Source organism: Podarcis tiliguerta (assembly GCF_965153285.1).
Source record: "Podarcis tiliguerta genome assembly, chromosome: 13".
NCBI classification, from domain to species: domain Eukaryota; kingdom Metazoa; phylum Chordata; class Lepidosauria; order Squamata; family Lacertidae; genus Podarcis; species Podarcis tiliguerta.
In genome coordinates this window covers 46,727,389-46,743,682 of record NC_139546.1, presented here as the reverse complement: position 1 = coordinate 46,743,682, position 16,294 = coordinate 46,727,389, and the positions used below count along the sequence as shown (strand labels likewise).

Genomic DNA, 16,294 nt, shown 5'->3' with positions numbered 1-16,294 from the left:
CTATTGCACTGTGAAGAAACCAGGCTTCAGAAAGGACAGACAATGCTCACCGGCTTGGTCACAGGGCTCAATACGAGTGAAGTTTCTGTTAAGTGGTTTACTAATAATAATAATAATTTATACTCCACCCATCAGGCTGGGCTTTCCCAGCCATTTTGGGCAGCTCCCAACAGAATTAAAAGTACAATAAAAAATCAAACATGAAAAACCTCCCTAAACAGGGAGGCCTTCAAATGTCTTCTGTAAGTCAGATAGTTGTTTATTTCCTTGAAATCTGATGGGAGGGCGTTCCACAGGGCGGGCGCCACTACTGAGAAGGCCCTCTGTCTATATCCCTCACTGAGGGTCAGCATGTGAACACCTGAGTATTGAAGGACAGCAGCAAGGTTTCCCTCTCTTGGCCTTCAGCCAGGTGATAGTTTCCTACGCTGACTGAATCAATGACACCATGAAGCTCATCCAGAGGCCTGAGGAGAATTCCCAGAGTGAAAAATGATGCACACCCCTTCCCCAGCATCTCTCTGACTCTGCCCCCGAAGGCATGATGATTATGCGGCTGGCAGGTGGCCAATCAGGTAGCACCTCTGGCATCATAAGTGTACGCACTGATAGCACAGCATACCTCAGCCTTGCACTACTAGTCGTTTTGCAGGTGGGAGGGGGCAAAGAGAAAGAGGACAAAGTTAAGCCACGCAGGCAAATCCTGAAGTTGGGTTGAAAAGAAAAAGGGTGGAGAGCTTCCTTGTTCTCTGGCTCTCGGCAAGCAACCTTGGGTGGGTCTCCCTAACCGGTGGCCTCCGCTAGCTCTGCATGGGCAATTTGGTGGGTGGGGAAGGTCTAATGAGGGTGAGAGGCACCCATTGCTTAATGCAGTGGTTCTCAACCAGTGTGCCCTGGCACCCTGAGGTGCCTGGAATTGTGGTCAGGGGTGCCGTGGGCAACACTGGCCTCTGTCCCTCTTTCCTTCCCTCCCCCCTATGATGTCCTCTCACATTTCTGACTCTCAAAGGCTTGCACAGCTGTTTGTTGCAAACCTAATACAAGTGAAAGCTGGCTCGGCTCTGGGGCTGAGTGGGGCTGAGAGACTTCAGAGAAATGTGACTGGCCCAAGGTCACCCAGCAGCTGTATGTGGAGGAGCGGAGACGCGAACCCGGTTTCCCAGATTACAAGACTACCGCTCTTAACCACTACACCACACTGGCTCTACTTAACAAATATTTCCTTGCCTATTACAGTGGTACCTCAGGCTAAGTGCTTAATTTGTTCTGGAGGTCCGTACTTAACCTGAAACTATTAGCACCACTTTAGCTGATGGGGCCTCCTGCTGCTGCTGCGCCGTGGCTGCACGATTTCTATTCTCATCCTGAAGCAAAGTTCTTAACCTGAGGTAATATTTCTGGGTTAGCGGAGTCTGTAACCTGAAGCGTATGTAACCCGAGGTACCACTGTATTCTAAACATCCCCACAAGGGGGATGTTTTTAGCTCTCCTTGGTTTACAAACCCAGCCTGTGCGGCAACCTGAACATGCCAATACCTTCTCTGGAAAGGCTGGGATGCTGGGTGTCTTCCATATAATGTTGGGAAATGGACGCTTGCCCCTTCCTCCGAGTGGGTGGCTGTTGCAGATCCTTGTGCTTGGTCGCTGTCCCCAAGCAGCCAGAACACAGATGGTCAGGTAGCCATCTAAGAGTTCCCCTTGACACCTGAGGAGCTGGCAGGATAAGAGGCCTGCTTGGGTGAGAGGGGATGCTTTGCTGCTGAAAGGGAACTAGTAGCCCACCTGCCAGGGCAGCCACTGACACATAAAAGGCAGCAACACCTTCTGCCCTCAATAAATTTTTTCTAGAACCTCCGCTATCTGACTGTGTCCTCATCCAGCTCAAGTAAGCCTAACAGGCCACAGATTTTCCTACTTGGGGCCACACGCACAATGACCCACGGTCTTCTGTAGAGATTTGAAATGTCAGAGAATCTAAGAGATAATAATCAGCACTCCTGCCAAACTGCAAGCCTCCATGATTCTCTGGGGAGAAACCATGACATTTAAACCTTTCCAGGGATTGTAACCTGGATATAAAAGAGAGAGGTGTTAGAGTTATTGAGGAGGGTTACAGATTCATTTTTAAAGCAGTTTTTCTACCACTACTGATGAATGTGAATGTTACAAGACAGGGGCTCCTCTACTCCTTGGGGAACATGTGTCATTGAGAGGAGCAATATTTCCTGACCAGAAAGCAGAATTCTGGGAAAGATTCTGGGAAAGCCTCATGTAGTTTCAGATATTATGATCAAGGAGTTGGGATAAAGTTTGGGGACGTCTTGCTGCTGTGAAGCTGGTGTGAAAAATAAAGAAAGGAGGCACATCCTTCAGAATAACCCTGCCATGATGAATACATCAGTTGCTTAAAGCATGGTGCTGATATAGCCCAGGTGGAGTTCCCACCAGCTCCTGCACTTTGAATTGGCCAATGAGAGGCCTGCTCAGCTGAGAGGGGATGCCTCGCTGCTGAAAGGCCATTGGCTGCCCACCTGCCAGAGCAGAACAGAGCCTGTTTAGTCTTCTGCTGCTCTGGTTTTAAGTAAGAAGACAGGCCCAAAGAAACCAGTCTCCTTTCAAAATCCTTGAACGTTAAACAAGAAAGTGGTGGTGCCGGCTGCAGAGAGAACCATTTCCTTGCAAGTGCAGAATGCACCTTACGTAGCACTGGTAAAAGTGCCAGTTCCACATACAGTGGTACCTTGGGTTACATACGCTTCAGGTTACAGACTCTGCTAACCCAGAAATAGTGTTTCAGGTTAAGAACTTTGATTCAGTATGAGAACAGAAAAGTGGTGCTTCAGGTTAAGAACAGTTTCAGGTTAAGTACGGACCTCCTGAACGAATTAAATACTTAACCCGAGGTACGACTGTATAGGGATGTTGTACAAGAGTAAGGGGCTCAGACAAACATTAGCCAATCAGTGCTCCCTCATCAAAAGGCAGCAGAGAATTAAGGTCACAATCTTTCTTCTCCATTTTGCTAATTCTGCATCTTCTCCTCTAAAGAAGATCAGGGAAGAAGATTATATATTTTGTGTTCTCATGTTGTACTTTGATGTTTTGAACTGCCTGTGATCTGCTAATGAAGGGTGGTATACAAATTAAATAATAACAGTAGGCGAAATTCCCCATAGCTATTAGGATTTCCCACAAATCCCAATTACACTCAAGTTTCTGGAAGGACTTTCTGAGAACCTCACAGAATAGCCTCTTCTTGGATTGTCTGGGTGGAGCTACTGATGGGAAACAAAGTCTCCCAGGATGCTATATAAGCAGGCCTGGTGGCCCGCATGCCATTCACACTGATTCCTATAATGTGGGCCAAGATCTTCTTACCATTTGTGGGACTCCTTTGTGGGGCCAGCCTGCCACTGACTTCTTCTCAGGCTGCTACACGTGAGTTTGCGTCTCTTTCCTTCTTCTTTGCAGCCTTCTCATGCATGTACCTGAAATCTGAGCATCTGGAACCACCCTTAGAAACAGAGCAATAACAACCCTTGGATTCTCTTACTCCAACTTTTCTGCTTATTTGCCAGCAGTAAACGGGATAGTCATTCCAAAGGGACAGATCCCATGGTTCCAAAACAAATACCCTTTTATTAACATTTGTAAGTGCCTATTGAATGAGACTCTTGAGAGTCTCATGGACTGCAAGGAGATCAAACCTATCCATTCTTAAGGAAATCTGCCCGGAGTGCTTAATGGAAGGACAAATCGTCAAGCTGAGGCTCCAATACTTTGGCCACTCATGAGTAGAGAAGACTCCCTGGGAAAGGCCCTGACGTTGGGAAAGATGGAGGACACAAGGAGAAGGGGATGAAAGAGGACGAGATGGTTGGACAGTGTTCTCAGAGCTACCAGCATGAGTTTGACCAAACTGCGGGAGGCAGTGGAAGATAGGAGTGCCTGGTGTGCTCTGGTCCATGGGGTCATGAAGAGGCGGACACGACTAAACAGCAAAAGTGCCTATTTCTGTGTGCTGAGATCTTTGTAGGTTTAGGGGACAGAAGAGACATTCTTCTGATAGGGGCAAAGAAGGCAGGGCTCTCACAAACGATGTAGCTGAAATTATTTAGCTGAGATTCCTGCATTACAGGGGGAGGTTCTATCAGGGAGGTTCTATCTCCACAGGGAGCGCAGCTATCATCAAGCCTTGACTGAAGAACGGTACACTCCTTCTACCTGGGATGGTCGTCTTCTTCCACCCAGCTTGCAGCTTAGGGAGGGACGCACATGAAACAGGAGGACACCTGCCTAGCCAGCCAGGTCAGCCAGATCAGCCCTGGTGATCAATGGGATTACAGATGTCTCAGTCGGATCCCCCTCACATCCGTCTTGAAACGTCTCCTGGGGGTCCCAATTTCAATCATGTATGAGACAATGTGTGCAGAACTAGGTATACACGCGGTGGAATATTGTGTGTGGGCTAGCACCATAAAATATAGGTTGCATTTCCATTTTGTTGCCAACCTTTGAGTCTACTCTCTGACCTACTTACGGACTCTGATAAATCCAGAAGTTCCAACTCTTACATAGGAAAATCAGATCTATTGGTATTCAAATCAGATCTTGAAACCCTTGTATAATTCGAGTGAGCAATATATTTATTGCAATAGTCAATAGCACTATAAAATACTGGTTTCATTTCCATTTTGTTGCCAACCTTACATAGGAACTCTTACATAGGAAAATCAGATCTATTGGTATTCAAATCAGATCTTCAAACCCTTGTATAATTGGAGTGAGCAATATATTTATTGCAATAGTCAAAACAGATTAAGGTACATGGGGGGGGGGGCAACATCAAGTCAGCTGTAAATAAAATTTGCTTCCCTGAGATAACAGGGTCACATATCTCAAAATTAATAATTTCTGTCCAACTCAGTACCTTTATCTTAGCCCGACTGAATGTTTTTCCTTCAGCTTTTGTCAAGGGCAGGTTTTTAAACATCCCCAGAAATGATAGACATTGTGGATGTTCTTTGAATGTGTTGGACATTGTAGAACATATCCTTTTCTACTGTCCTTTTTACAACCTGCTACACAAACGCAAACGCATGCTACCCCCCCCTTTTTTGGGTAGTCTAACATCACGGCACAATGAAAATATCTGATTCTATCTGTCTGACATTAACCTGGAATTAACTGCAAGGGGGGGCTGAGGTTTTGTTAATAGTATCTCTTGGAGTGCTGAATGGCACTATTTAGCAGGAAGAAATCCCAATGAAATCCCTCATCATTATGTATTTTACATGGCTGTTTATTTCCTGGTTCAACTGGACTTCTCCGCGACCCTTCCCCTCTGCAGGGAAGTGGGACCAATTCGGATAGTCCGCCCCCATCACTTAATGGATCCAAATGGTTTCCAGAGAGTGGTAGGGGATGCTTTATCCCATGTTGATGGCCTTTCAGCTGATTCCCTGGTGGCCCGCTGGAATGTGGAGTTAACCAGGGCTATCGACTGTCTGGCTCCGAAGCGCCCTCTCCGACTGCATGGAGCCTGAACAGCCCCGTGGTTTTCTTTGGAGCTGAGGGCGATGAAACAATCGCTGAGACGGCTAGAGCGTCGGTGGCAGAAAACTCATTCTGAATCTGACCGGACACAGGTTAGAGCTCAACATCGAGCCTACCAAGTGTCGATAGCGACGGCAAAGAAGACTTTCTTCACTGCCTCTATTGCACCTGCAGAAAATAGTAGCAGGAGACTCTTTCAGGTAGTCCGCAATTTAATGGAACCACCTTTACCACCGGGGCCTTGTAAAGACCCCAAGATCTCCTGCAAGATCACTCATATTCGGAAGGAGCTAGACACCACCGTGGGAGCAGGGCTGGGGCGGGAGAGTGCTAGAGCCCTGTCTGGTCAAGTTACATGAAATCACTTTCAATCTATTACCCCCGAGGATGTGGACAGGCTGCTTGGACGCGTGAATCCAACCACATGTCTCCTTGATCCTTGCCCATTGTGGCTAATAAAAGCAAGCTGGGAAGGGCTGGGCGATGGGCTCTGCGGGGTGGTGAATGCTTCCCTCTGTGAGGGAACATTCCCAGAGGCGGTCATTAAACCGCTTCTTAAAAAAACATCTTTAGACCCGGCCAGTATGGCCAACCATCGCCCAGTCTCAAATCTTCCATTCTGAACAACTCCAGGCACGCCTGGAGGATGCGGACCACTTGGATCCCTTCCAGTCGGGATTCAGGCCTCATCATGGGACTGAAACTGCCTTGGTTGCGCTGGTTGATGAGCTAGGCACAAAGGTGAGAGCTGTTTCCTGGTTCTGCTGGATCTCTCAGTGGCCTTTGATACAATCGACCATAACATCCTTCTGGACCGTCCAGAGGGGCTAGGAGCACTGTTATACAGTGGTTTCGCTCCTTCGTCCTGCGCCGTGTTCAGAAAGTGGTGGGGGGGGATGAGTGTTCAGACCCCTGGGCCCTCACTTGTGGGGTGCCTCAGGGTTCCGTCCTCTCCCCCATGCTTTTTAACATCAATAGGGAGCCGCTGGGAGAGATCATCAGGGGGTTTGGACTGGGTGTCTATCAATATGCAGATGATACCCAGCTCTACCTCTCTTTCAAATCAGAACCAGTGAAGGCGGTGAAGGTCCTCTGTGAGTGCCTGGAGGCGGTTGGAGGATGGATGGCGGCTAATGGATTGAGGTTGAATCCTGACAAGATAGAAGTATTGTTTTTGAGGGACAGGGGGCGGGCTAGTGTGGAGGACTCCCTGGTCTTGAATGGGGTAACTGTGCCCCTGAAGGACCAGGTACACAGCCTGGGAGTCATTTTGGACTCACAGCTGTCCATGGAGGCGCAGGTCAATTGTGTATCCAGGGCAGCTGTCTACCAACTCCACCTGGTACACAAGCTGAGACCCTACCTCCCCGCGGACTGCCTCACCAGAGTGGTGCATGCTCTAGTTATCTCCCGCTTGGAATACTGCAACGCGCTCTACGTGGGGCTACCTTTGAAGGTGACCCGGAAACTACAACTAATCCAGAATGCGGCAGCTAGACTGGTGACTGGGGGCGGCCACCGAGACTAACATAACACCAGTCTTGAAAGACCTACATTGGCTCCCAGTACGTTTCCGAGCGCAATTCAAACTGTTGGTGTTGACCTTTAAAGCCCTAAACGGCCTTGGCCCAGTATACCTGAAGGAGCGTCTCCGCCCCCATTGTTCTGCCTGGACGCTGAGGTCCAGCGCCGACGGCCTTCTGGCGGTTAACTCATTGCGATAAGCAAAGCTACAGGGAACCAGGCAGAGGGCCTTCTCGGTAGTGGCGCCCGCCCTGTGGAACGCCCTCCCATCAGATGTCAAAGCGATAAACAACTACCTGACATTCAGAAGGCATCTTAAGGCAGCCCTGTTCAGGGAAGTTTTTAATGTGTGACATTTTAGTGTATTTCTGGTCTCTGTGGAAGCTGCCCAGAGTGGCTGGGGAAACCCAGCCAGATGTGCGGGGTACAACTAATAACTTATTATTATTATTATTATTATTATTTGTATATATTTCAAATGTTTTAGGATGCCCTATATTTGTAATGCCTAGAAAGGTTTTGATGAAGTAAGTAAGTAAGTAAGCATTACAGGGGGTTCAACTAGATGAGCATTGGGGTCCCTTCCAATTCTAGAATTCTATGATTCCACGAAAAGAGAATATGCATGGGAAAGAGGGTCAGAGAGAAGGAAAATCACATGGGTGTAGGGAAGAACAGATGGCAGACAAAAGCAAGACTGGAAGGAGTGAGATGAAAAGCAGAGGTTTTAACCTATGGCATTTATTCATTTGCTGATTTTTAAATCATTTCTAAGCTGCTTAAATCTTAAACAGTGCACTAAGCAACATAAAAACTGTAAAGCAATATCAGAAAAACCATAAAAACAGTAATATAAAGTCATTAAAAAACCAGGAATTTCATCTGTCTGTCTGTCTGTCTGTCTATTTTGTTCCCTTAGGTGAAATATTGGTGTGCATTTTCTCTGGCTTTGTCCCCTTAGACATGATGATTATGTGGCAGGCAGGTGGCCAATCAGGTAACACCTCCGGCATCATAACTGCACGCATTGGTAGCACAGCATACTTCAGCGTTATTGATCGAATCATTGCAGGGTCGAACGACGTCGTCTGTCGAGTAAGCCGTGATATATCCAACGCTGAGTACCAAACAAAAGTCAATGAACCTGAAGGTAAAAACTCTTGACACAGTTGGGACTTAGTTTTCCTTTGAAAAGCATGGTTTGGGAGCGGGATGATTGTTTCCAGATTGCTTAAGATTCTCTCAGGGACTGACCATTTCAAGACTGCTTCCTCCTTAATTCAGAAATTCATTTCTGCTTTCCATTATGCCCTGTTGAGATAAGACTTTCCCCACCAGTTGCCATGATATCGGTGCTAGTATTGGCTAAAGACACAACTTGAAACTGCAATCAGTCTGGTGGAGGTCTGAACAGTAATTCTCCTCTTATCTCTGCAGAAAGCTTTTCACCGTTCTTCAACAATACTAAATACATGTTTTTATCAGAAAGTAACAATGAGAGAAGGAAAGGAAAGAATGTGTACCCTGCAAGGGCCAAGGTGTCTCCCACAATAATTTCCACCCCCATTAAAAACCATTCCCACCTCCAGCCCAAGGATCCTTCTAACCTTCATCTGCCTGTTGATCATGTTTACCCAGCATAGGGTGACCTAGATGAACAGATGGTGCCCTTCTATTGGAGGCAGATTTCTATATCCTTGCCCTGGTGGCCAAGTCCACACATTTAAGGAGCTCCCTACCTAGTTAGCTGCTGCAGAGATGGTATCATTGGATATGGGAAGGTTTTATCTATCCTTGGTTTTCAAACCCAGCCTATACACCAATACCGTCTCTGGGAAGGCTGGGATGCTTTTTGTGCTGGGTGGTTTCTTTATATATGTTTGAGAAAGGAACTGTTTAAATATTCCTGGAATCTCCACTATCCCACCGTGTCCTCATCCAGCTCAAGGAAGCCCCATGTATGTGCCACAGATCTTCCTACTCAGGTCCACACACACAAGAACTTCAGTTAAATCCCCTTTGCTCCTTAAAGCTTTCATTAAGGATTTACACCCTCTATCTACAGATTAAAAATGTTTGTCAGAGAATCCAGCAGAAAATAATCAGCACTAAATGGTGTCATAAATGTTGTCCATCAATTATGTCTAAACTTAATAGCTGTTGCCTCTTTCCCTCATACTTTCCCCACCCCAAAACTTAAAAAGACAAAGGGAACGGTCTCCATGAGAACCTCTATCGCGCCAACCATAAAGAAAGCAGCCTTCAGCGAGCACAGACAATCCTCACCGGCATGGTCATAGGGCTCAATGCAAGTGAATTTTCTGTCCAGTGGGTGAAGAATGCCCTCCTTGAAGGTCACCGTGTGAATCCCCAAGACTTGAAGGGCAGCATCAAGGATTCCCTCTTGGCCCTCAGCCAGGTGGTTGTCCCCTACTCTGACTGGAACAACGGCACTTCATACTCCTGTACGTTTAGCCGCACAGCAGGCATCATGGAGCCCACCCAGAGGACTGAGAAGAAATCCCAGGGTGAAAAGTGATGCACACCCCACCCTCAGCATCACCACCTCCTCAGCCTGTCCCAGATTCAATAATTTCCATGTATCCATGTTTGGCCTAAGGCTGAATAAAAGTGAGCAAACTCACAGAGATCTCTTGATGTGATCACTTGATTGAGGTGGTGGGTGGGTTCTGGAAAGAAGTGGGGAATGGATTAATCTCCCAGCAAGATCATGTTGAAGTTTGATTATTGTAGAGGCAAAGTGTGTGTAGCACATAACCATGAAGTTCACTGGGGGGGCTTTTGGCTAGTCACTGTTTCTTAGCCTATCCTTTCTCACCAGGGTTTAGACTCTGCCCGAGCACAGATTTTGTGTCTCTCCCCCCCCCTGAAGCAGAGCATGTCCTATAAAAGGAAAGGTGAGTGGAGTGACAACAATTCATTTTGCTGACCAGTGTCTTCTGCCTGTTCAACATGTCTACCCAGCATCAGTTGACCTAGATGAACAGGTGGTGCAGTTCTGTTGGAGGCAGATTTTCATATCCTTGCTCTGGTGGTCCAGTCCACACGTTAAGGAGCTACGTAGCTAGCTGAGATTCCTGCTTTGCAGGGAGCTGGACTAGATGACCCTTGGGACCCTTCCAACTCAATAATCCCACAATTCAAGGAAAAGAAAATATGCATGGGAAAGAGGATCAGAGAGAAGGAAAATCACAGGGGTATAGAGACGAACGGATGACAGACAAAAGCAAGAAGCGAAGGACTGAGATGGAAAGGAGAGGTATTAATCCAAGGCATTTCTTCATTCAATGATTTTAAAATCATTTTTAAGCTGCTTTATATTTAAAAATAACACACTTAAGGAGTGCACAAAGACAATGTGCCGCATGCCGTGAAGCATGTATTAAAAATGCAGAAGGTAGGCAAACCCTTCAGAATAACCCTGTCAAGAATTCCTGTGTTCATCAGAATGTCATCATAGCCCTTTCTAGATGCTCCTGCTTGTCCTTTCAAGACCACCATTTCCTAAATGCTTCCTGTCCATCAGGTATGTCTAAATCTAATAACTGTTGCCTCTCCTTTTCTCTCATACTAACCCCCACCGGAAACTTAAAAAGACAAGGTGAATGGTCCCCATGCCAATTTCTATTGCACTGTGAAGAAACCAGGCTTCAGCAAGCACAGACAATGCTCACCGGCTTGGTCACAGGGCTCAATACGAGTGAAGTTTCTGTTAAGTGGTTTACTAATAATAATAATAATGTATACTCCACCCATCAGGCTGGGCTTTCCCAGCCATTTTGGGCAGCTCCCAACAGAATTCAAAGTACAATAAAAAATCAAACATGAAAAACCTCCCTAAACAGGGAGGCCTTCAAATGTCTTCTATAAGTCAGATAGTTGTTTATTTCTTTGAAATCTGATGGGAGGGCGTTCCACAGGGCGGGCGCCACTACTGAGAAGGCCCTCTGTCTATATCCCTCATTGAGGGCCAGCATGTGAACACCTGAGTATTGAAGGACAGCAGCAAGGTTTCCCTCTTGGCCTTCGGCCAGGTGATAGTTTCCTACTCTGACTGAATCAATGACACCATGAAGCTCACCCAGAGGCCTGAGGAGAATTCCCAGAGTGAAAAATGATGCACACCCCTTCCCCAGCATCTCTCTGACTCTGTCCCCGAAGGCATGATGATTATGAGACTGGCAGGTGGCCAATCAGGTAGCACCTCTGGCATCATAAGTGTACGCACTGGTAGCACAGCATACCTCAGCCTTGCACTACTAGTCGATGTCCAGGTGAGAGGGGGCAAAGAGAGAGAGGACAAAGTTAAGCCACGCAGGCAAATCCTGAAGTTGGGTTGAAAAGAAAAAGGGTGGAGAGCTTCCTTGTTCTCTGGCTCTCGGCAAGCAACCTTGGGTGGGTCTCCCTACCCGGTGGCCTCTGCTTGCTCTACATGGGCAATTTGGTGGGTGGGGGAGGACACACACGCCTGCATGGTCTAATGAGGGTGAGAGGCATCCATTCCTTAAGGCAGTGGTTCTCAACCAGTGTGCCCTGGCATCCTGAGGTGCCTTGGATTGTGGTCAGGGGTGCCGCGGGCAACACTGGCCTCTGTCCCTCTTTCCTTCCCTCCCCCCTGTGATGTCCTCTCACATTTCTGACTCTCAAAGGCTTGCACAGCTATTTGTTGCAACCCTAATACAAGTGAAAGCTGCCTCTGGGGCTGGCCATTGGGTGCTGGTAGCCAGGAGTTGAGGCGGCCTTAAAGTAAGCAAGCAAGCGGGGGAGGAGCCAAGCCAGCCAGTCTGCCAGCCATTGTTTTTTGGGAATGGACAGACAAGTGGGAAGCTGGGCAGGGAGGCAGGCACCATGCTGGCTTTTATTGTGCTTGCTGTATGCATTGCCTGCCTGGAAGCTGAGTGCCCAGTCCTGAAGGGGAGCCTTTCTTCCATGCAGGCCCGGCAGGGCCCATTGCTGCCATTGCTGCTCCCTGGGCAAGATGCTGGCTTCACTTTCACCCCTGGCCAGTCTCCGTTCGGCCTCCAAGTCTGAGGACATCTTCTTCCCAGGCCCCTGTGGGGCTGTGTGAGGAGGCGCCTCTCTTTAGGGCAGGAAGGGGGCAGCTCTGAGACCAGGAGCGGCAGGGGTGGCCTTTCAGGTGCTATTGAACTATATATTCCATTTTCATTGATGGGCCATTGGTTTTGCTGGCTGGGCTACGTTGGAAATGAGTGTGCAACAAGGGTTACTGGAGGTGAACTAAGGGTGGTTGTTTTTTTTGTTGGGGAGGGTAACATGATTAAATTTGAAAAACCCTTGCCGATGACTTAAAAAAAAAATCCTGCCCCTGGGAAATTTAAGAGGTTTGTCTCAAATTAGTGTTTGAGATCCAAGGTATGGCTGTACTAGGTGTTGGGAACGGCAGGTGTGGTGTTTGCAAGCTGCCCCATAGGCACCTAATTAGCCACTGCAAGAAAAGCACGGAGGAACAGATGGGCTGCTGGCTGATCCAAAACATTATTCTTATGTTCTTATCCTTCTTTAACGGTGTTCTGGGTCTGAGCCCAACCAGTAATTTACGGACGTGATGTGGTCATAGGGCTCCATATCATAGTGCTCCAAACCTCTCTGGTATTAGCTAGTGATAGAGGAAGCATAATGTGACAGAGTTCAGTCACAATGTCCTCACACGACCACCACAGGCAAATGGTAAAGTGGAGGAGGAACTCACTGAAGCAAATAAGGCAGGCAGAATTTATTGAGAAAAATTAGGAGGATAAGAATGTGTGGCAGCTCCGTATCAACACAGTGCCCGGTTGGGTCATGACTACCATATTTGGGGATGGGACAGAAAGAGCAGGGGATAAAGTTTTTTTCCTTGTTCTCCCCCTCTAAAACAAGGTGCATTCAGTCGCCTTCAGTGAAGGCAACCCGAAGCCTCCGGAGCGTGGCAGGAATTCCCGCTGCGCTCTGGAGGCTTCAGGCAGCTACCTTGGAAGCTTGCAGAGCGACAGGGGGCGGTGTGCATAAAATGGATTTTCAAGTCAGACCTTTTATGCACTTTCCCCCCTTTTCTTTAGGGAAGCAATTAACCCGTCATGGATTGTTCCTTAAGCTGGTCTTAAAGAGGCAATGGGCTTGCAGCTACCTTTCACTTTGTAGCGTAGCTGCAATTTAGCCCACGTCCCTTTGAAGAGTCCCTTGGCTCCCCATCTTCCCTGGGCGCTAACTTGACATTGAGATTGGGAAGGGGGCTTGACATCATGAGGGTGTCACTGGCCATACACTGAAAGATTGTCAGTGAACTACCCTGCATGAGGGGATATGGGGTGGGCTGCCTGCGTACACACGTGTCTTGCGGGGCACCCCCATATCCCATTTACACTGAGGAGCCCTAGTTGCCCTGGCTGGGGGGCTGGGAGGGATACACGCCCAATGCCTAAGCCAAGGTCTTCCTATATTTGAAAGGTTAATAAAGCAGTGGCCAAATTTCCATTCCATAACACGTTGTCATGAGTCATTATTCCTTTCTGGTTGTCCCTGGGAAGTTCACCACCTGGTCACACAATGTTTACCCAGCCTAGAGTGACTTAGATGAACAGGTGGTGCACTTCTATTGGAGGCAGATTTTTATATCCTTGCCTTGGTGGCCCATTCCACACATTGAAGGAGCTACCTAGGTAACTGTGCAGAGGTTATGGGATATGGTGTGGGATGTAATACATCAGTACAGTCAATTACAACATGCTTTGCTTCCTAGAGTGGACACTGTCAGGCGGGTGTTTAACTTCCTGTTCCCCCTGTAAGTGACTCAGCAGATGGGCATGATTCTATAAAAGGGCAAGTCACGCAGTCATCTTGTCTCAGTTAACTCTCAGTTCATTCTCGCAACCATTTTGTTGTCTGCTGGCTCTCAGCCAGCAGCACTTGGGCCCATCCTCACAAAGGATGTAAGCCACATTCTGTGTTTGCAACCTGAAGCTTAAAGCCTGCCTTCTAGGATGTGTACTGTGACCAACTTGTGAGTAAACTTATTGTTATACTTTTAAAGACAGACTTGTGATTCTTCATTGTATTTTAAGAGGGAGAAAAGGGGACACCAGGAATAATCCATCTAGGCAAGTCAGATTGGATTAGTCATCTTGTAGAGATTCAAGGATTGTAACCTGGATATAAAAGAGAGAGGAGTTAGAGTTACTGAGGAGGTTTACAGATTCATTTTTAAAGCAGTTTTTCTACCACTACTGATGAATATGAATGTTACAAGACAGGGGCTCCTCTACTCCTCGGGGAACATGTGTCATTGATAGGAGCAATATTTCCTGACCAGAAAGCAGAATGCAGGTAGATTCTGGGAGAGCCTCATGTAGTTTCAGAGATTATGATCAACGAGTTGGGATAAAGTTTGGGGACGTCTTGCTGCTGTGCAGCTGGTGTGAAAAATAAAGAAAGGAGGCACGTCCTTCGGAGTAACCCAGCCATGATGAATACATCAGTTGCTTAAAGCATGGTGCTGATATGGCCCAGGTGGAGTTCGCGCCAGCTCCTTCACTTTGAATTGGCCAATGAGAGGCCTGCTCAGGTGAGAGGGGATGCCTCACTGCTGAAAGGCCATTGGCTGTCCACCTGCCAGGGCAGAACAGAGCCTGTTGAGTCTTCTGCTGTACTGGTTTTAAGTAAGAAGACAGGCCCAAAGAAACCAGTCTCCTTTCAAAATCCTTGAACGTTAAACAAGAAAGTGGTGGTGCCGGCTGCAGAGAGAACCAATTCCTTGCAAGTGCAGAATGCACCTTACGTAGCACTGGTAAATGTGCCAGTTCCACATATAGGGGTGTTGTACATGAATAAGGGGCTCAGGCAAACATTAGCCAATCAGTGCTCCCTCATCAAAAGGCAGCAGAGCATTAAGGTCACAATGTTCCTTCTCCATTTTGCGAATTCTGCATCTTGTCCTCTACAGAAGATCAGGGAAGAAGATTATATATTTTGTGTTCTCATGTTGTACTTTGATGTTCTGAACTGCCTGTGATCTGCTAATGAAGGGTGATATGCAAATTAAATAATAACAGTAGGCGAACTTCCCCATAGCTATTAGGATTTCCCACAAATCCCAATTGCACTCAAGTTTCTGGAAGGACTTTCTGAGAATCTCATAGAATAGCCTCTTCTTGGATTGTCTGGGTGGAGCTACTGATGGGAAACAAAGTCTCCCAGGATGCTATATAAGCAGGCCTGATGGCCCACATGCCATTCACACTGAATCCTATAATGTGGGCCAAATCTTCTTACCATTTGTGGGACTCCTTTGCGGGGCCAGCCTGCCACTGACTTCTTCCCAGGCTTCTCCAGGTGAGTTTGCTTCTCTTTCCTTCCTCTATGCAGCCTTCTCATGCATCTACCTGAAATCTGGGCATCTGGAACCACCCTTAGAAACAGAGCAATAACAGCCCTTGGATTCTCTTACTCCAACTTTTCTGCTTATTTGCCAGCAGTAAATGGGATAGTCATTTGAAAGTCTTTCCAAAAATACCCTTTTATTAACATTTGTAAGTGCCTGATTCTGTGTGCTGCGATCTTTGTAGATTTAGGGGACAGAAGAGACATTCTTCTGATAGGGGCAAAGAAGGCAGGGCTCTCACCAACTATGTAGCTGAAATAATTTAGCTGAGATTCCTGCATTACAGAGGGAGGTTCTATCACGGAGGTTTTTCTATGCAGGGAGCACAGCTATCATCAAGCTTTGACCGAAGAACCGGTACACTCCTATCTGGGATGGTCTTCCTCTTCCACCGAGTGTGCAGCTTAGGGAGGGATGCACATGAAACAGGGGGACACCTGCCTAGCCAGCCAGGTCCGCCAGATGAGACCTTGCCATCAATGGGGTGACAGATGTCTCAGTCGGATCCCCCTCACATCCATCTTCAGACGTCTCCTGGGGCTCCCAAGTTCAATCATGTATGAGACAATGTGTGCAGAACTAGGAATACACACGATGGAATATTGAGTGTGGGCTAGCACTATAAAATACGGGTTGCATTTCCATTTTTTTGGAAACCTTTGAGTCTACTCTCTGACCTACTTACGGACTCTGATAAATCCAGAAGTTCCAACTCTTACATAGGAAAATCAGATCTATTGGTATTCAAATCAGATCTTGAAACCCTTGTATAATTGGAGTGAGCAATATATTTATTGCAATAGTCAAAACAGATTA

At 47.2% G+C, this 16,294-nt stretch overlaps 2 protein-coding genes across 9 annotated transcripts in view; one reads left to right on the top strand and one right to left on the bottom strand.

Annotated features, from left to right (window-relative positions):
* Positions 1–16,294, bottom strand: part of LOC310663080 (uncharacterized protein) — a 192,067-nt gene that overhangs the window by 163,388 nt on the left and 12,385 nt on the right. The window lies entirely within an intron of this gene.
* On the top strand, positions 3,304–9,724 carry LOC310663180 (uncharacterized protein). Its single transcript, XM_083410849.1, has 3 exons — positions 3,304–3,438; positions 8,000–8,077; positions 9,333–9,724. Exons 1-3 carry the CDS (start codon positions 3,333–3,335, stop codon positions 9,617–9,619), a joined length of 471 nt encoding a protein of 156 aa, XP_083266975.1. The 5' UTR covers positions 3,304–3,332; the 3' UTR covers positions 9,620–9,724.

Excerpts from the sequence above, each read along its gene's own strand:
- LOC310663180 (XM_083410849.1), top strand. The coding sequence starts at position 3,333 with ATGCCATTCACACTGATTCCTATAATGTGGGCCAAGATCTTCTTACCA. Across the intron at positions 3,439-7,999 it reads TTCTTCTCAGGCTGCTACAC|GTGAAATATTGGTGTGCATT; the intron begins GTGAGTTTGCGT and ends TTGTTCCCTTAG. Across the intron at positions 8,078-9,332 it reads GCAGGCAGGTGGCCAATCAG|AAAGCAGCCTTCAGCGAGCA; the intron begins GTAACACCTCCG and ends CCAACCATAAAG.